This window comes from Centruroides sculpturatus, unplaced genomic scaffold (genome assembly GCF_000671375.1).
Source record: "Centruroides sculpturatus isolate CEXI.00-Female unplaced genomic scaffold, Cexi_2.0 scaffold915, whole genome shotgun sequence".
Lineage (NCBI taxonomy): Eukaryota > Metazoa > Arthropoda > Arachnida > Scorpiones > Buthidae > Centruroides > Centruroides sculpturatus.
Window position 1 is genome coordinate 1 of NW_019385197.1, and position 21,221 is coordinate 21,221.

General features: G+C 30.9%; 2 protein-coding genes across 2 annotated transcripts; both read left to right on the plus strand.

The window, feature by feature from the left end:
• Positions 1-4,872: 4,872 nt before the first annotated feature.
• On the plus strand, positions 4,873-5,879 carry LOC111636024 (leucine-rich repeat-containing protein 17-like). Its single transcript, XM_023381175.1, has one exon. The coding sequence runs from the start codon at positions 4,972-4,974 to the stop codon at positions 5,515-5,517; it is 546 nt and encodes a 181-aa protein (XP_023236943.1). The 5' UTR covers positions 4,873-4,971; the 3' UTR covers positions 5,518-5,879.
• A 5,996-nt stretch (positions 5,880-11,875) lies between these two features.
• On the plus strand, positions 11,876-15,297 carry LOC111636023 (protein toll-like). Its single transcript, XM_023381174.1, has one exon. It carries the CDS (start codon positions 11,999-12,001, stop codon positions 14,612-14,614), a length of 2,616 nt encoding a protein of 871 aa, XP_023236942.1. The 5' UTR covers positions 11,876-11,998; the 3' UTR covers positions 14,615-15,297.
• Positions 15,298-21,221: the final 5,924 nt, after the last annotated feature.

The window sequence follows — 21,221 nt, forward strand, 5'->3', positions numbered from 1 at the left end:
AACCCGACAGCCATAAATTCCGAATTTCCAACATCGAATACTTATGTGACAGGCTTCTAGAAGGTCAAGGAGGAAGGACCACGTGCAAACGACGAACATTGAAAGACGGGAAAAAGAAACTTTACATAATTATTTATGATCGTTTGTATATGTTTGTAGCCGATTAGTCGCGAACTTTTATAATTGTGCCAATTTGGATTACCCTAAAAACCCATTTATAGGATGTTTGTAACATTATTAAACTCGAATCGTCATGGAAACCTACAAAGAATTTTGAAAATCCGTGTAAACTCTCTCTCTCTCTAGCTCTTTGGCGTTTTAGCGTCGAGATTAGTGTTTGTAGTTTTTGTCAATCTTGTTTATTTTAATAAATTATTGTTTTATTTGTTAAATGGTATACTCCTTTACTCGTATACGGTCTACGCCTTATCGTCGACCCCGATTACTCTCCCTCCACTCGACCGACATAGAGCAGAAGTCCCGACACTAGGGATGACTATCGTAACATAGCATCTTGACAAGTGAGACCGTCCCCGACTTCCCTGGCGGTTCGCAAATTTATTCTTAGTATTTAGGTTAGTAAACATTATTTTAGAACTGTGAAGTTATAAGTTATTTGGGAAAGTGAACCCTTCCTCTCGCTGTTACATAATATGAGAAAATATGTAAAGAATTGCATGCGAAATTGCGTAGTATAGTCGATTATTGTAAAAATCGTCGAAATAATATAAAAATAATGTTTCTTATACATTATCGCTAAGAAAACTTGTGTGGACTTCGACCCTCAGATGACTCATCCACTCCCTGCTGGGAGAGTAATTAGAGAAGTAGTGTGAATAATGGCAATATCTTCTTACTTGCTGTAGCTAAAAGGCTGTGGTTTGTTTTGTTTTCGAACAAAGGATGTGTGTGACTAATAAATCTACGATATTTTTAGCGAATTTATATAAATAAATATATTATTTTCTGTTTTGTTCGGAAATTTCAAATTTTATTATAATTTCAAATTCGTGATAAACAAAATACAAAACTACAGTAAACTGTAATATGACTTTGCTAGAAAACAAAAAACAGAGTGAATGTAGCGCGAATTTGAAAGGAGATACCACATTTGAAAAAATACTTGCATTCCTAAAAGTGCTTTTCCTGCAAAATATCGTGTTTTTGATAGAAGAATGCAGAGTTTTTTATAAAAATCCTGTATATTAACATTTTTCATTACCTTATTATCAGAAAAAGATTTTATTTGTTCCACATTGCTCGACCCACACTACCCCCTAGAGTTTCTTACGAAGAGAAAAATAATATATTGTAAACAAAGACATTTTACACCCTGAGGCTCTAGAAAAGTGCAGTTCGTTTAGTACAGAAGACAACAAATTACTTTACATTATAAAATCTGCAAATAAAACCTATTGATTTATTTTTATTCTATGGCTTTTTCGAAAATAAATTTACAATAATTCAAATAACACAAATTTCCAATAATACATGTAAATATTATTGTAAATTTGTGTTTTATAGATAAAATTAGATCAAATGATTTTAGATAAAAATAAAATAAAAAATAGAAACTGCAAGAATATATTCAACAATCTGTACGAAACAATCCATATATAAACATAAGAAAAAATTACTTTTGACAATTCTGTTATTTTATTTTTCCTTCTGGGATTTGACAATTACATGCAGGAGTGTCAAAGAACTTTTATTATAAAAGCTTATTTATATGAATATCTTTACACAAATACAAAAAAATTCTTTATATCACAGTAATACTTATTCTATAATAGTTTCTAGCCTTATATGTTGACATAAAAAGCTTTACAATAAGCTCCCACAAAAAATCAAAATAATTTATAATACACCATTTTATAAACTAAATTTATAAAAATTTTAGTATAAATCTTCATTTATTTTATAATGTATTATTTAGAAACTTATTATTTTTCATGTAACACAATACTCGCAAAAACACACTCGATACAAGCTTCAGTACAGATAAGCAGCTGGACAACCTTGAAAACAGCTGATTGTAAACTTTCGCGGGTTGTTCCCAACAACAGCCTGAGGGGAAGTAGGTTTTCTACACGCGTCTGAACTAGTTACTGCAAATACTCGATTGTATTACGATATTTTCTGATAATTTTTTTTTATTTTCTTCTTATTACTTATATTAAATGCTAAACTAAACCTCATTAAAATATACAATCGACCATTTGTAAATTCTAAAATCTTCAAAATTTAAGAACAGTCAATTTGATTCACAATTGGGGATACAGACGTGGAGTCTAAGTGTGTATTTAGAATATGTGTATGTAATAAATCTCTTTAATAAAATAAGTTACACTTATTATAAATATCTCAGAATACTTACGTAATAATAGAAATAGTCCAAACTGTTTCTTACTATATGAGCGAGACGAATAACGAGGAAATTAATAAGAATTATGTCATCGTTATCTTCGATAAGAACAAAAAATAATGAATCATTCTCATTATTCTCGTGATTAACCGCTTAGCTGTCAGTCGACAACGGAACAACAAATGCTAGTGTAAAGCGCAAACACTCCCGTCTCACTTAAGAACAGTCAACTTCACCATTAATTGTGGCATACAAAAGGTGTAATCTAAGTGTATATATAGAATATATGTAAAAAATTAGATTTAATAAAAATATGTGATAATAATTATTTTATAATAATCCGAGTTCTTTGTTACTATATGAGCGAGACGAATAACGAGGAAATTAATCAGAATTATGTCATCGTTATCTTCGATAAGAACAAAAAATAATGAATCATTCTCATTATTCTCGTGATTAACCGCTTAGCTGTCAGTCGACAACGGAACAACAAATGCTAGTGTAAAGCGCAAACACTCCCGTCTCACTTAAGAACAGTCAACTTCACCATTAATTGTGGCATACAAAAGGTGTAATCTAAGTGTATATATAGAATATATGTAAAAAATTAGATTTAATAAAAATATGTGATAATAATTATTTTATAATAATCCGAGTTCTTTGTTACTATATGAGCGAGACGAATAACGAGGAAATTAATCAGAATTATGTCATCGTTATCTTCGATAAGAACAAAAAATAATGAATCATTCTCATTATTCTCGTGATTAACCGCTTAGCTGTCAGTCGACAACGGAACAACAAATGCTAGTGTAAAGCGCAAACACTCCCGTCTCACTTAAGAACAGTCAACTTCACCATTAATTGTGGCATACAAAAGGTGTAATCTAAGTGTATATATAGAATATATGTAAAAAATTAGATTTAATAAAAATATGTGATAATAATTATTTTATAATAATCCGAGTTCTTTGTTACTATATGAGCGAGACGAATAACGAGGAAATTAATCAGAATTATGTCATCGTTATCTTCGATAAGAACAAAAAATAATGAATCATTCTCATTATTCTCGTGATTAACCGCTTAGCTGTCAGTCGACAACGGAACAACAAATGCTAGTGTAAAGCGCAAACACTCCCGTCTCACTTAAGAACAGTCAACTTCACCATTAATTGTGGCATACAAAAGGTGTAATCTAAGTGTATATATAGAATATATGTAAAAAATTAGATTTAATAAAAATATGTGATAATAATTATTTTATAATAATCCGAGTTCTTTGTTACTATATGAGCGAGACGAATAACGAGGAAATTAATCAGAATTATGTCATCGTTATCTTCGATAAGAACAAAAAATAATGAATCATTCTCATTATTCTCGTGATTAACCGCTTAGCTGTCAGTCGACAACGGAACAACAAATGCTAGTGTAAAGCGCAAACACTCCCGTCTCACTTAAGAACAGTCAACTTCACCATTAATTGTGGCATACAAAAGGTGTAATCTAAGTGTATATATAGAATATATGTAAAAAATTAGATTTAATAAAAATATGTGATAATAATTATTTTATAATAATCCGAGTTCTTTGTTACTATATGAGCGAGACGAATAACGAGGAAATTAATCAGAATTATGTCATCGTTATCTTCGATAAGAACAAAAAATAATGAATCATTCTCATTATTCTCGTGATTAACCGCTTAGCTGTCAGTCGACAACGGAACAACAAATGCTAGTGTAAAGCGCAAACACTCCCGTCTCACTTAAGAACAGTCAACTTCACCATTAATTGTGGCATACAAAAGGTGTAATCTAAGTGTATATATAGAATATATGTAAAAAATTAGATTTAATAAAAATATGTGATAATAATTATTTTATAATAATCCGAGTTCTTTGTTACTATATGAGCGAGACGAATAACGAGGAAATTAATCAGAATTATGTCATCGTTATCTTCGATAAGAACAAAAAATAATGAATCATTCTCATTATTCTCGTGATTAACCGCTTAGCTGTCAGTCGACAACGGAACAACAAATGCTAGTGTAAAGCGCAAACACTCCCGTCTCACTTAAGAACAGTCAACTTCACCATTAATTGTGGCATACAAAAGGTGTAATCTAAGTGTATATATAGAATATATGTAAAAAATTAGATTTAATAAAAATATGTGATAATAATTATTTTATAATAATCCGAGTTCTTTGTTACTATATGAGCGAGACGAATAACGAGGAAATTAATCAGAATTATGTCATCGTTATCTTCGATAAGAACAAAAAATAATGAATCATTCTCATTATTCTCGTGATTAACCGCTTAGCTGTCAGTCGACAACGGAACAACAAATGCTAGTGTAAAGCGCAAACACTCCCGTCTCACTTAAGAACAGTCAACTTCACCATTAATTGTGGCATACAAAAGGTGTAATCTAAGTGTATATATAGAATATATGTAAAAAATTAGATTTAATAAAAATATGTGATAACTATTANATTACAAATTTTTCCGGATTTAAAATACCAGAATTGTCACGGAGAAGAAAGAAAATTGCTGAATTTTACGCAATTCTACGCCATTAAAAGCCATTGTCCAATGAAATGCGAATGTTTCCGGGAAAACGACGACCTCAGAGTCGATTGTAATCGAAAGGAAATGAAGAAAATACCCGAATTTCTGATCGAAAATGCGACGGTCGTCGACTTGAGTAATAATTACATAAGAGAATTGTCAACTGTGGATTCTCGAACGTGGAGCAAAGTCAGTCGTCTGCACCTGAGCAATAATTCTCTATTGCATTTTCCGGATTGTGTTTTTTTGCCAAACGTAAAATTTCTTTCATTGGACGGAAACCGATTAACTGAATTGCCTTCCGGATTAATGAATCTGATCGACGTTTCTGCTGAATTCACGGTGTACTTGTCGAGAAACAATTGGTCTTGTGATTGCCATTCGCGATTCACTAAAGACTGGTTGCTTCGAAACAAAATGAAAATTGCAGATTTCTCGGAAATTTCATGCGAAAGAAATTCGTCCGTTTTTTCTTTCACCAGTATTATTTCTAATAATCAATGCATGCAAATTTCAGAAGATAATTTGATGTCGAAAGAAAATGTTTCTTGTACGAATGGTGTGTGTTAAGAAGAAATTTCTTCTACTTTTGGATGGAAAATATGTTTGCTTTTCTACTGTTGTTCAGTTGGATTATGTTTGCTTTTTTTGTTTATTGTCGTAAAAAAGAAATGTAGAGAAAGTGGCAGAGCTCAAGGAAGAAGAAGTGATTTATTACAACGTTTACAACTTACAATTTCTGTCAATTCAAATACATGTAGTTTGAACGGTTTAATGAATAATTTTCCACAAAATGTTGTTGTTTCGCATTCGCTTGTACAGAAATTAATTTTGTACACTTTCAAATATGCTGCGCTTTGATAGTGAATTTTGATTATGAATTATGTAGAATAATGTTTATTAATTACGTAATAAAATCAGTGAATTTAGAAGAAAGTGGATTATTTATTAGAATAATTAAATGAATTTGACGGTATTATTGTCGCGATCACAGTAAAACAACTCGCATGCCAGAGAGGGTTTGAGTGCTTTTGATTTTACGTTTGTGACAATTGCGCACGAGCGGTAGAACCTCTAGCGAATAACGAGTACGCTTTGTCTAGATTTACAATGCAAGTAGTATAGAAATACGACATGTTGTACGAAAAAATATTTTTTACTTTATTATTATAACTTTTATTAATAGTTCTATTTTAGTTTTTTTAAAATAATTAATATAAAAAATAAATGTAGAAGAGATGAATAATTTCTTTCAAATTATCAGTCAGTCTGAATCAGCAACTTCCTACACTTAGAAATGACTGATTTCCTCTTTCGATGTTAAATTATTCTGTAAAACATTTTATCTATTTTACATTTTCTTTAATAAAACAATTTAATTTTTCTGAATAAGAAAATTAATAAAATAATTAAACAATTGTCATAAGTTTTTTCATATCTTAAAAATATAAAAGGACAACTTTAATTATCGTAAATTATTTAAGTGCTAAATATGACAGGAAATCTTCATCAGGATGTAAAATTCATTTAATATTTTCTGCGAATATTAATTATAACAAAGGAAGTTAAATAAGAATTCATTATATACTCGACTTTATTACATAAGTTACTCTTAACGTTCGATAGTTACTTAATTTTAAAAAAATATGCACTGATTTCTGCTATCCAGAAACAGTTCAACATAATAATAAAAGTGTTATCTGTAATTAGTGTGAATGTCTGGTAGAAAGCGGGTATTTAGTGTGATAGGGTCACAATTTTTAATCATATTTTTTAAAATTATTTAATTTAATATATATGCCGTTTACTCAAATTAGTAGAGAATTGCCCAATACATCATATTTTTCCTGTTGCAACACAGTCGTGACGGACGTTTTTCTAATTTCTTTCGAGATAAAACATTGAATTATAATCACTTACGTTATGGATGGGAAGTTCGTATATAGTTAGTCGGAGCCTCCTGTCTCTGAACTTTCCACATCATATCTTGTCTCGACTTTTATCTATTTAGCATCGTTTACGAAAACCGCGTGATTAGCTGGAACGTCACAGATTACGACTTAAAAAGGTCTCCTGATATGTCGTGACGTTACGGTACCATTGGATATAAAAAAACACATAACGTTGGAATAAGGCGTCACGCTGTATCACGTGATAATGCCTACAATCGCTTCGGATCTATGTTTGACCGGTCCACACGGCGTAAATACTACTAACGCGTAATACTTTGGTATGTCGATTGCGGAGAACTTTTATTTTTTCTGTGTAACATTTCATTTTTAGAAACATCCATTTGATGGTACCATCCATTATCATATTTTATTTTAAAAACTTTTTATATTTTTAACTGTTATAAAACGGCAAAAAGCTTAATGTTTAGAGTAGGGATGGATTGCATAGAAGATTATGAAAGCTGATATCGAGTAAAATAATCATACAATCCGATCCTAGTAAGCATACAAACTATATCAGGCTGTAGACTAATGCGAGTACCGTACTTTAATGTAATTTAAACAGGGTCAATTATAACCACTTTAATGACGCATTCTTCAAACATTTTATAATAAATGTTAAATATTAAAGCAATTTATATACTGGATTTTTGTTTTCGTCTCTCAACTTAAAATATTTAAAAGAAATTTCTATTAATAAGCCGGTGGTATATTTTTCAATTTCATTAAAACTGTTAGTTACTTCAGAAGATGAATATGTTGACAATGAATGACACATACACCAAATAGCATTATTTGTATCAAAATATAAATTTATAAAAGCGATATTAAAATTTAGTGCATGTAAAATATGCACTAAATTTCAGTAGAATGTTTCTTATTTAATATATTCGAGCAATCTTGTATGGCCGATGTTCCTGCTAAAAGGTAAAAAAAGAAATTAATTATCTGTAGTCTTTTAAGCAAGTAATCATTTACTAAAACATTTATTATTATATTATCAATCTCATACAGCAGAAAATTTACAATAATAATTAAATTATTATTATTATTTATTTATTTATTTTCATTTATTTAGACATACGAAGAAAACTCACGATACGAGAAATAAATACAACAAAAAATACAATATACATAAATAAAATACAAATTATACAAAACCAATACTAAGAAATAAAATTTGAAACAAAATATCAACATAAATATTGTGGAAAAAACTGTCCAAACAATAAAAAACAAATTATATATAAAGAAATTAACTACAGCCATCTGCAAGACAAAAAAAAAGTTTATTATTACGTCGAACAACGGATAGTCTCCCAATATTTCTTTATACTGTACTGTTTCATACGAAAATTATTGTCTTCTCGGTTCTTTCTTTCAATACGAACTTTGTAACCTTAAATTTATAACTAACTTAGATTTAATATCAATAAACGGTTTTTTTATGTTTAAATCATCTCTGAGTGCAGTTTCTTCCGTTCTTCTCTCCGTTCACTCCATTCCGAGTCCAAACCTCATATCTAACCGCTCGCGCAAACTGGTGGTCTCTGTATCGACCTAAAGATACAGTAGCGTCATCCTGACGTGGTATCGAAGAGATACCGATTCAACGGTCACACGTCTGCACCTGAGCAACAATTCACTGTTGTATTTTCCGAATTACGTTGTTTTACCAAACATCAAATTTCTTTGGTTAGACGGAAACCGGTTAAACGAATTGCCTTCCGGATTAACATTAACTACTATTAATAGTTACTGTTACAGACTCTGTAATAGTAATGTTATTATTACTTAATATCATCAATCAAAAAACGCTTTCTCACTTCGACATATAAACAATACCCGACAAGTCCGAGAAACTTTTACCGAAAATAATATTATTTAATTATAACTTTGATAGAAATTACACACTTGTAAAATTATCAGATTTTATAAGTGCAAATTATAATTAAAGTACAAAGTACAATTAAAAAAAGAAAGGAGATTCAATCAACAAATGAGGAAGTAAAACAGAAAGAGAAAAGAAAATTACATCTGCAATAAAAAAATCAAAAATGAAAGTAATGACTTTTCTAAACCAAACAATTATAATAAATAAATAAGTAGTGTCTTTAATGTGACATTTTAGACTTAATGTGTCATAATAAAATTTACTATCGACACTTAGATTTAGGTACTTAGCTTTTTAACAGCATTCAATTATTTGTGAAGACATTTTCTTAATTTTTATAAATACGAAAATAATTACATTTACAATTGAAATATTAAAAACGAAAAATCTGTAATATTGTTAATTAATGTTATTTACAGAAACAAATTCGAAAAATACAAGTAAATACTTTTCTTTTGTTTCTTAAGTAGTAAAAACTTCCGTTGTTTTTTTTAATTACAGCTTTTTCGTTTTAGTTTTGAAGTTCATTTTGATTTTAAAAAATTTGCTGCGCTTCAATGGAATAAAATAATATAAAGACATTGCTTTCTGGTCTTGGTATAATTAAATTAATTAAAAATCTACTAATGTGACGTAGATAATAAGGACTTGTCACATCCGTTCTTTGTTTTATTAAATGTACTCTATTGATACCTGGTGTTTGTGCTTATTACCACTGGAATAAAATAATTTATTATTTTTCTTCTATACAGTTAAGAAGTAAATTTCAGGCATTTGTAAAGGGTTTCGACCACACATTTTAAAAAATAATTATGAAGTATTTTTAATTAATGAATTCACACTTCTGTACAGTAATATATTTGTAATAAAATACGATGTAAATGGATTGAAACGCCTTTAAATAACACACGTATATATATAATCCATGCAGTAATTAATTGGAAGATAATAAAGTTTTAAATTAATTTTATAAAATTCTGTTAAGAAACGAGAGGAAAACTAAGTTAGAAATGAAAATAAGTAAAAGAGGATATTTGATGTTACGTTTTCGCATCTGAAAAAATATCTTTTTATTTTTCGTCTTTTCTGTAACAATTAGAATTTTCTGTCTTTGTAAATTCATTTTTAAACTTACTTTATCTTACGTTTAAATTTTTATTACTTTCTTTACATGGAAAATATATAATTAAATTAATTCAACTTTAAAACACTTGCAAATTCTTATATTTCAACTTTTATTAAGAATTCTATTTTAGTTTTTTTAAAAATAATTAATATAAAAAATAAATGTACAGCAGATGAATAATTGCTTTCAAATTATCAGTCAGTCGAAATCAGCAACTTCCTCACTTAAAAATGACAGATTTTCTCTTTCCGTGTTGAAGTAGGCTATAGCAACTGAAATAATTTAATTTTTTAGTCATTGTTTAATACTGTATTTTATTTCTTTTATACTACCAGATAAGCCCGGCGTTGCTGGAAAAAAGTAACGATAGCAAAGATTAAGATTATTACGTTATATCTTTTATTTATACCTGCCTATGAAAGTGACCCTCTCCCGGAATACACCGTATTCAATGGCTATTTTATATCTTAGTATATTTAGTACGCTTTAAAATAACTTATATTAATAGAAAATGGTTAAAAATAACCACAATTAACGGTCCTACAGCAACTTTTCTAATAGTCATGTATTTGTTCTGTTGCACTTAATACGGAAATGATGTTAAAGACATATTCTGAAAAATGAATATCAAACGAGTTTATCCGTTTAACCCACGGTTAGGCAGTGACGAAATACATTGTAATACAACCAGTTCAAAAACCGTTCGATACAGTCGACCAAATTATATTCGTATTTATTAAATTGAATGTAATGAATAACCCTGTATTATTTCGTACAATCTAGTGTCGATGGTCATGCCATGTGATATATTTAACAATTATTTTTACAATATTTTTAAATTTCTACGTGGTCTAAATTTACGTTTATAAGAATCCTTTTCTATCTCCAACATTTTCGTTTTATTTCTATTACCTCGACTGTTATTAATAATTGAATGATTATACCACGGTAATTGATTATACTTGAGGGGTATCGCCTCTTCATGTTATTTTACATTTTTCTAATATGCGGCCTGAATCCCCGATATAAAATTTTGGTCTAATATAATTACATATTAATTTATGCATCGTACCTTCTTTTACGAGATAATTTCTATGCATCAATGTTATTATTATTTTTAATTTTCTTACATACATTTTGAGATGTTTCATTGGTCAAAGAGGGTCAAACACATATTATTTTGTCTAAGAGTATTGTTACATTTTTCAAATATGTTCTTTATATGTGGAAAAGAATAATAACTTTTAATTTGTTTATATTTAATATTATGTGTATTAGTTAAATATTGTTTATGCTATTTAATTAACTGTCAAAATGTTAAACCTCTTCTCCGTATGTCATCGAAACGAAGGGCAAGTGATTAAATTAGCACGTAGATAAGACCTAAAAATTTTACAGAAAGCAGCACGCGTTACTCCTATATCTGTTTAAAATGATAGACTTGTAAATGTCTTCAGATTTTATAAGTCAGGAAGTACAATGAAAAAAGAAAAAAAATTAAGGTTACAAACGGAAAGATACAATCGAAATAAAATGAAAAGTTCGCAGAATGAGATTAGAAAACGAAAGTCATAACTGTTTTAAACGAGGAAATTATAAAAACAGTCAATAAATAAGTCGTGTCTTTTATATGACACTTTCAACTTCACGTTGCATATTAAAATATACAATCGACAATTTATAAATTCTAAAATCTTCAGAATTTAAGAACAGTCAACTTGACTCACAATTGGGGCATACAGACGTGTAGTCTAAGTGTATATTTAGAATATGTGTGTGTAATAAATCTCTTCAATAAAATAAGATACACTTTTTATAAATATCGCAAAATACTTACGTAATAATAGAAATAGTCCGAACTGTTTGTTACTATATGAGCGAGACGAATAACGAGGAAATTAATCGAAAATTATGTCATCGTTATCTTCGATAAGAACAAAAAATAATGAATCATTCGAATTATTCTCGTAATTAATCCGCTTTAGCTGTCAGTCGACAACGGAATAACAAATGCTAGTGTAAAGCGCAAAGACTCCAGTCTCACTTAAAATAGAAGAAACAAGACCGTGATCAGAAAAGATGAGGTTGGTAATCCTTTTTCCATTCCTATTATCTCAAGTAAATTGCTGCCAACATTTCTGGAACCAATGGGGAAACTTCTCTTGTATAGCGCCAATATACAGATGTCATAGAATAAATGATTTTTATATTATAAACGGTACAGAAATGGTACTTCATTGGAGTCATTCGAAAATTAATTCTTGTATATCGAACGCTGATCGGTGCCATATATCCAATAAGCATTCGTTTGTGGAAAGCTTTAACAATACGTTATCTGTCACTTGCAGCGACGAAGAAACCATCGATTTTCGTTTGATGCGTTGTTTAAAAGTTAAACACGTTAAAAATTTAGAATTTATCGATTGTTACTTGGCGAAATTTGCAGTCGAAAAATTCGCTTTGAATTACGCCATCGAAAAAATCGCTATAAAATACACCTTAAAATCCGAATATGAAAAGTTAATACTCGAAAGTGAAACGTTGAATTTCGAAAGTGCATCATTTAATAATATGTCGTCTCTGAAAGACTTAGCAATTGTAAATGTAAGAACTTTCGACATATTCAATTTGAGTTTTTACAACGTTTCTTCTCTGATTTCTTTGAAAATCACGGATTATAATTTTACGTCGTTTTTGCACAGACCATTCCAACAATTGAAAAATCTTTCTGAATTACAAGTGAACTCTGGTAAATTAAAGGCTTTGCCAGAAGAACTTTTTGATGGTCTTTATAATTTGAAAACCCTGAATTTAAGTTACAACCTAATTGAAATCGTTCATCCTTTCGTCTTTCGACATCTCACTTTATTAGAACAGTTAAATTTGAGAGGTAACGAAATAAAAAGTTTACCTGAAGAACTCTTTCGTGGACTTGATAATCTGACATCCCTCGATTTAAGAAACAACTTAATTGAATCCGTTCATCCTTTATTCTTTCGACATCTAACTTTATTGAAAGAGTTAAATTTGGAAAAAAACCCAATAAAAAGTTTTCCTGAAAACTTGTTGAAAGGTCTTTCGAATTTAAGGATACTTTCTGTTTCTGGAACATTCTCTGAATTGCGCTCTGTATTTTTGAAGGGACTCGACAATTTGACAGAATTTCGCGCTTCTAATTTTCCTTCACTTCAAATCGAACAAGATTTCTTTTCCCATTCCATTAACTTAGAAAAGATGGTTTTCCATTCCAACGATGTGCTGCATCTTCCATCCAATCTGCTCAAAAATAATAAAAATCTGGAAATTTTTCAATACACATGGAATAAATTATCGACAGTACCAAACGGTATTTTCGATGGACTTTCTAAACTCAAAAAAATCTATTTATGGGGAAATGGTTTAGAAATCATTCCAGAAGATACTTTCCAAGGTTTGTCGAATCTGGAAGAACTTGATTTATCATATAATCACTTAACACTTTTACCTAAAAATATTTTTCTTTCAACGAATAATTTACGGGTTCTCGATCTTTCTGAAAACAATTTTAGTAAAATTTCTTTCGAATTCAACAATAAACTCGAACGACTCTATTTGTATAAAGCGGGTTTGACGGAATGGCCTAATTTAAATTGGACAAAATACAATTTGACTTATGTTTATGCTTCATCTAACCATTTCGAAACTGTCAAATTGCCGATTTACACTCCGAACCGCATTAAGATGGATTTGGATTACTGTCACATAAAAACCATTTACATCGATGAATGGAAATACGGATTTAATACACCCAGTTATGAATTAAGTGATAACCCAATAACTTGTGATGGAGAACTTTTGCATTTCATCAGCACTGTTCGATCGAATTTACAAATTTCATTACGAATTTTTTCGGATTTAAAATACAAGAAATGTCACGGAGAAGAAAGAAAATTGTTGGATTTTACGCAATTCTACGTCATTAGAAGCCATTGTCCAATGAACTGCGAATGTTTCTCGGAAAACGACGACCTCAGAGTCGATTGCAATCGAAAGCGAATAAAGAACATACCGGAATTTCTGATCGAAAATGCGACGGTCGTCGACTTGAGTAATAATTACATAAGTGAATTGTCAACTGTGGATTCTCGAACATGGGGCAAAGTCACACGTTTGCATCTGAGCAACAATTCTCTATTGCAATTTCCGGATTGTGTTCTTTTGCCAAACGTAAAATTTCTTTCATTGGACGGAAACCGATTAACCGAATTGCCTTCCGGATTAATGAATCTGATCGACGTTTCTGCTGAATTTACGGTGTACTTGTCGAGAAACAATTGGTCTTGTGATTGCCATTCGCGATTTACTAAAGACTGGTTGCTTCGAAACAAAAGGAAAATTGCAGATTTCTCGGAGATTTCATGCGAAAGAAATTCGTCTGTTTTCTCTTTCACCAGAATTATTTCTAATAATCAATGCACACAAATCCCAGAAGATAATTTGATGTCGACAGAAAATGTTTCTTTTACAAAAAGTGTTTGTTCTGAAGAAGTTTCTTCTACTTTTGGATGGAAAATCGCAGTTGCTGTGTTTGCTTTATTACTGTTGTTCAGTTGGATTATGTTTGCTTTTTTTGTTTATTGTCGTAAAAAAAGAAATGTCGAGAAAGTGGCAGAACCTAAGGAAGAAGAAGTGATTTATTACAATGTTTACAACTGAGAATTTCTCTCAATTTAAATGCATGGAGTTTAAACGCTTTAATGAATAATTTTCCACAAATTGTTGTTGTTCTGTATTCGTTTGTACAGAAATTAATTTTGTACACTTTAGATATGCTACGCTTTGTTGGTAAATTTTGATTGTGAATTATGTAGAATAATGTTTATTAATTACGTAATAAATCAGTGAATTTAAAAAGAAGAGGATTATTTAATTGATTTCTTGAATGAAAACTGACGGTATTATTGTTACGCTCACAGTGTAACAACACGTAGACTATAGAGAGTTTCGATGCCATTGGTTTTACCTCGCAGTTGATAACGTCACGAACAGAAGCTCCTCTACCGAACACCGAGCGTGCTTCGTCTCTATTAACAATGCAAATAGTATAGAGGGCAAAGAGTCTTGGTTTCAAAAACACTGGGAGTTCGGTCGAGGGTTCGCGCCGTACTTGGACGGGCTGGCCACGTGCAGTTTTTCGGGTTTTCTCAACGTTTGTATCACCTAAATAGAGCCCAATTTCTTATAAGTCTTCCTTAAAGGCATCATTCCTCCGCGCTTACGTATCGCCGAGAAGATATGAGAAGCTTCGGCATGCTCGTCGGACGCATACGTTTATCATCGTTTCTTCGGAGGGGTTCTTCAACTGCAGAATTATAGGGCTGTAAGCTCGATGCCAGTATTAAAGCAAGAATCAGATTGATTGATGAGAGTATTGACCATTTTTACTTTTTAAAATCTTATTATAAACATTTACAATAATATTTTGTATTACATTTTATTAGAAAAACGAAAATTACCTTCTAAGTTAAAAGTTTGATTTAAGTTTTTTTTTTTTTTTAATTTTCAACTCAGTTCAAACGCATTTTTGTTGTTGTTGTTGCCGCAGTTTCAAGCAAACATTAATAATTTGTTTTCTATTTGTGAAAATTTCTACGCAATTCAAAGGTAATTTTTAATATATATTTTACACGGCATTATTAATATAATTTTGGAAGTTGCTTTAGGTATTAAATTACCTTACGGAATGAAAAATAATTATATCATTTGATTTGAAGATATTTTGTATATTTTAAAAATAATTAATTCTGTGTCGGGACAAGTTAAAGACCGGGAAATGAGAAACCTTACGCTATACGAACACAGAAGAATAGAATAGAATATCAATATAGAAATACGACACGCTTTACGAAAAAATATTTTTTACGTCTTATCCGTTTATGTTTATTCAAGTTTAAATGAAAAATTATTAAAAACAACTTTTCCACAGAAAATGAGTTCTGTGAGATACAGTATTTGCCAAGCAATCGAGGTTATGCTGTGTAGCGTAATACAAATTCGTCGGCTGCAAAGTACTTTATAATTTATAAAGTGTTATAACAAGAATTTCTGTCGTTCTCATTCGACTGTAATATTGGTTCATAAAATATAATCAAATAACGGGTTTACCCGGTCACAAATTAAAAAGTTTTTCTAATTTAAGAACATTTTCTATTTATGGAAACTATTGGTTATTATTAATTACGTCTGGATTATCGAAGGAACGGCACAACTTGAGGGAATTTACTGGTCAGATTGTTTTATTTCTGCGCCCGAAAAAGGTATATATTTGCAATAAATGTAAAAATAATTAAATTATATTTCAACCGAATTGAACATTTCTTGACAAATCTTCTGAAAAACAATATACTTCTGACGTGATTTTCCTGTTCGTATAATAAAATAACGAAACTTTCAACAGGAATTTCTCAGAGACATTGTAAATCAAATTTTTGATTTCTATTTGATATTCGGCTAGAAAATCTTTCTGGAGAAGTTGTACAGAGATGGAAGTCCCAAACCAAGGTCTACTGTGTCTGCGGCTCAAAATATGTTGTATCGTAAAGATTATAGAAATTGATATTCCAGCTAAAGTAATTTTACTCGCAGCTGGTCCTCGTTCATTTATACATAGAACCCCAGACGGAGGTTCATCCCAATAACTTATCTGAAATTGCTGCAAGGACAGTCATAACTGACATGGAGAGATTATCAGAAAAAACCAATGATGCGGGTTCTGATGAGTGTGTTAGTTACATATTTGATCGGTCGTTAAAGGTCGAAAAATGGTGGAATGGAGAGGGATCATTGGTAATATTTCGAGTAAGGTCAAATTTCGTTTGGTAAGGTAGCTTGTGTATAATTGCTGCTTTGTGTATAAGGTTTATCAATTTACTAAGGAGAGGAAAGACATGTGTAACTGAATCACTTATATTAAGTTTGTAGGATTAATAAATGATTAAAACATGAATCTAAAACAAAGGCTTTATTTAACTATTCATATAATTTAACTTACAATTGTACTCTATCTACAGCTTTCTTTGACTATTTTTTAAAGTTTCAATACTTTTAACAGTTACATAACTTTTTCAAATTTATTTCATACAACTTGTGATGTAAAGTTTACAACATATGGTGATGTCAGTCAGTAAATTTTCAAATTAAACATATATCGTTTTTATCGAAGTATTCGGAATAGCATCGATCTTACATTTAAATAACATGACACGTTATGTGAGTTTTGTGTTTGAAGTTAAACATCAGAGTAACATTTTATTTAAAGTTTTACGACTTGATGGTGTTATTATATAATTAAATGAGCGTATGAAATTTTCTTTGCGACTCACTTTTGCTTTTGAACACTTCTTAAAGTAATTCCTCGTAATTACTAATTTTCTAAATGGTTGTACTGTACTTACTACCACAAACTGCTACTGTATATACAAATTGTAGCCTATTACTGATTATCTTTGCGAAAAGTATACTTTCAGTCAAAAAAACAGACTTTCTTTGAGAACTTTTGCTAAATTTTGCCTTAATACTTAACACCAGTTTAACAATCCTATTAATAATTTATGTCCAATTTGACAAATATGCATTATCTTAAGATTGGCATTACTTTAAAGCATAGCTTCTTAGATTATTTCCATTCGTGACCCCATTTTATCCGATAAAATTTTCTGCTAAACCGGTGTATAAATACATTTACATTTACTAAAGGATTAGAAGGCCACCACCAATAGGTATTGCCTTGGAAAAGGAAAGATGAAGACTTATAGTAGAAGTGAGAAGAGTGAAGAGAAGAGAAAGGTGGATAGGAAAGAGTGAAATGTGACCTCGCAGAGCACCTGCCGAGTGCCATTTATTAAACACAAAAAAGAACAAATAGCCAAGATACAGTGGTATACAGTATAATTGCCTCTGTTTTGAGGCAGTAGGAACCCCATTACGACTGAATTACCTTGGAGATCAACAAACACATACGCGCGAGTGTACTGTACTATGTTGCTCCTCTGTGCTGTGTCAAAGCCATATTGTTGAATGTCCCTAATAAGGTTGCTCATTAACGGATGGTGGTTGGAAGTGTGCAAACCATCAGCTGTTTGTCTGAGAAGTTGGTGTTTCCAGTGAATTTTTAAGACGTGTAAGTCATGAGGCAGTATATTTGTAATTATCTGTAAAGCATTTGTAGGGCTTGTCCGGTAGCCCTTCGTAATGGCGATAAGGCTCATGCGTTGTATTGATAATAGTTTCTTCTTGATATTCTGCTCAGTAGCCACTTCTTCCGAGATCTCCGCTCCATATGAGACTGCCGGCTCGATGGAATACCGGTAAATGGTCCGGCTAGTATTAGAGTTGATCCCCATATATTCCGAAAAATGCACCTGAAAGAATGTGCGAGGGTGAGGGCCTTGCTGTGGACATGTTCGACATGTGGCTGGTATATAAGTAGCCTACAGTACATTAAATAGGTATACAAATAAAATCACCTATAGATAATAAATTATAAAACAACTTTTTGATATCTGATTTTATAACAGCAAATCAGAAAATGCTGCTATGCGGTATGAAAGTTTTGCTATTGAGAAATACTCTGGATTCTCGCATTAAGTTGCGCATTCTCGTTTGGGGTCATATTAAGAAGCTCTGCATTTAAAAAATGGTCACGGTTACACTAACATACAAAAAGCTGGGATTTAATTCATCAGATCCTGTCCTGTCTAACTCGCTTGGTTCCACAAGATATAAACTTACGCCTTATATAACGCTCATCACACAAGCAAATTCAAACTGGTGATGTATTAAGAAACGGTTTACATAGCTTAAATATATCTTGAAAAACGTTGCTTACTCAAGCGAGCTTATTGATTTAATAAGCAAACAGTTTGTTCATGAAAATCTGGAGACAAAGTTAACAATTCAAATCTTCTCAATTAAGATTAACGTCTGTAATCGTCATTTATATTAAAGATATAAAGAACATATCAATAATTTGGTAAATAGAAAGTTTCCGAAGTTTGAACTTATATTTACTCCGAATTTTAACGTAACTTTTTTATAATTTGTTTACAATCATTTTATTTGGGTAAATCAGGAATTACGCCACTTCACTGCAGTTGCAAAAATTGTACATTTGATACATTTATATGATTGTTAAAGTCGTGAAGTTCCATTGCTTTGTATTCGTAAAGGCTTAAATAATTGAAGAATTTTTTCCATTTCCACTGTTAAGTGCAGGCGAAGTACATTTGGATTCTTTTTCCATTACTCCAGTCAAATCGCTTAAAGTAGAAAAAATAGAATACAATGCGTTCAATGCCTGTAAAATAGTAAAAAGTTTAATATAAATGTTAAAGCGTTTCGAGTAACATTGTTCCACGCAACAGTTAAGAAAAGAAAGTAAGGCCCGCAATTAGTCAGTGGACGAAATCACTGAACACTCGTGGGTCCGCGCCTGGCCAAAGTACTGGCAACATCAAGTTTAACGGGTTACTTCACACGTCTAACGTAAAGCAAACGAAGTAACCTCTAGGTGTAATGTTTAACAGCGTTCAATTTTCTATAGAAAGTCCTCCCTGGAGGCAAATTAACTTTGGCTGATCACCAAAGTGTTACGATGTTTTATCTCTTTAATTTAACAAATTAAAACCAAAGTAATAGTAAAACTAATATTCTAACCTCGCCAAATTTAAATATTTTTATGTTCATTATTTGAAATATATATATAGCCTATAATAATTGCAACACTAAATATTTTATATGTTCGTGTTAGAATAAACACCAGCTAATATCGCCGAATCGGTATCCGTAACTTATTTTGAACCCATTGTAGCAACATAAGTTTACCCACGCTTTTTTCCTTACCCTATGGAAACTTCAAAACTGGTTTATATAGTAGAGCGTCGTTTATCCGAATCAACTGGGGACTGGGGTTGTTCGGATAACTTATTTTTCGGATAACCGATTGTGTACGAAAAAATATATTAATTTATTCCATGTTGAAATTTTTCTCCGTTGAGTGTCGCTTCGCTTTGAATTTTCGTCGATTTTAAGCCTAACGAAGACTATTGTATCGTTAAAAATTATTTTTTATTTTGTACAAACAAAATAAATATTTTGAAAAAACTTATTTTCAGAAATGAAGAGAAATGATTGCGCATCTCGGACCGGAATAAACGATATGTGATAATATATACAAACCTTGATGATGAAATCTTTCTTTATATAGAAGAAACCACCAACAGATATCCCTAATGGAATTTTTCTAAATCGTTTCATGAAGCAGTTCATCTGGAAATAAATATATTACTTTACTTCCTGCTAAAAAACATTTAAATTCACATATAAAATTTAAACCGTTTCTTGGCTCTTTAGTACAGCAGGTGAAGGACACTCGAGAGAGACGTTTCCTAATCATTTAGCATGGCTGCAGAGCAGCATATTAAGTTTGTAAGAGTTGCTAGCCCGAAGTTTAATCTCTTCTAGAGCCGAAAGAATGCTTTTAAAGGTTTATGTTTTTAAAACAAGTTATTGATCTTTTAGGCCTTTAAAACACGCTGTTAAACTATTCCCCATACCTCGCAGAACATAATGTATAAAGTAATATTTCAAAACTAATTGCAAGTTTTGAAATATTCGGTGCGTAAGAATAGAGTTGCCATAATTAAAGTTTTCCTGTACATTGCACTGTGTTGCTGTAACCAACAAGATGATTGGCATCAAATTTTGTATGTAAAATGAAAAGGAAGCGGAATAGGATTTTGCCGAATAATGTAGTTCAAAAATTTCCGATAGAGTGCTCTGTACAGAAAAATACACAAAAGAAGACAATGTAAAGTTTACATTTTCTTTTTTTAAATGCGTTTACATTGTAACGCATTTATTAATGTATGAAATATTGGTGAGTGTATGACTCAAAGTTCATATACATAATTTCAAGACAATGAAATGCTGACTTTATTCGTAATGTTTAAATTAACAAATGAAAATATGACTTTAAAATTAATCTTCATTGTTTACTGTGTATTATTTTATGCGCCTTCCAGTCAAACATTCTCTAGCAAAAGTGTTTAAGCTAATTCTTTATGACAGAATCATTTCTGCATCTTATGTATAATCTGTATACAAATATTGGTGTCATTTCGCTTATTTCTATTGGTCGGGACAGAAAAACTTTAATTATGGCAACCTTTGGTGTTAGAATTGTTAAAAATTTTTACCTTTAGTTTAAATTCTACCGGAAAATCGGCAGGAGAAAGTCTGTGAATAGACATGTAGTCGTAGTTCA

What these genes read in the sequence shown, in the direction of transcription:
- LOC111636023 (XM_023381174.1), top strand. Translation starts at nt 11,999, where the DNA reads ATGAGGTTGGTAATCCTTTTTCCATTCCTATTATCTCAAGTAAATTGC.
- LOC111636024 (XM_023381175.1), top strand. Translation starts at nt 4,972, where the DNA reads ATGAAATGCGAATGTTTCCGGGAAAACGACGACCTCAGAGTCGATTGT.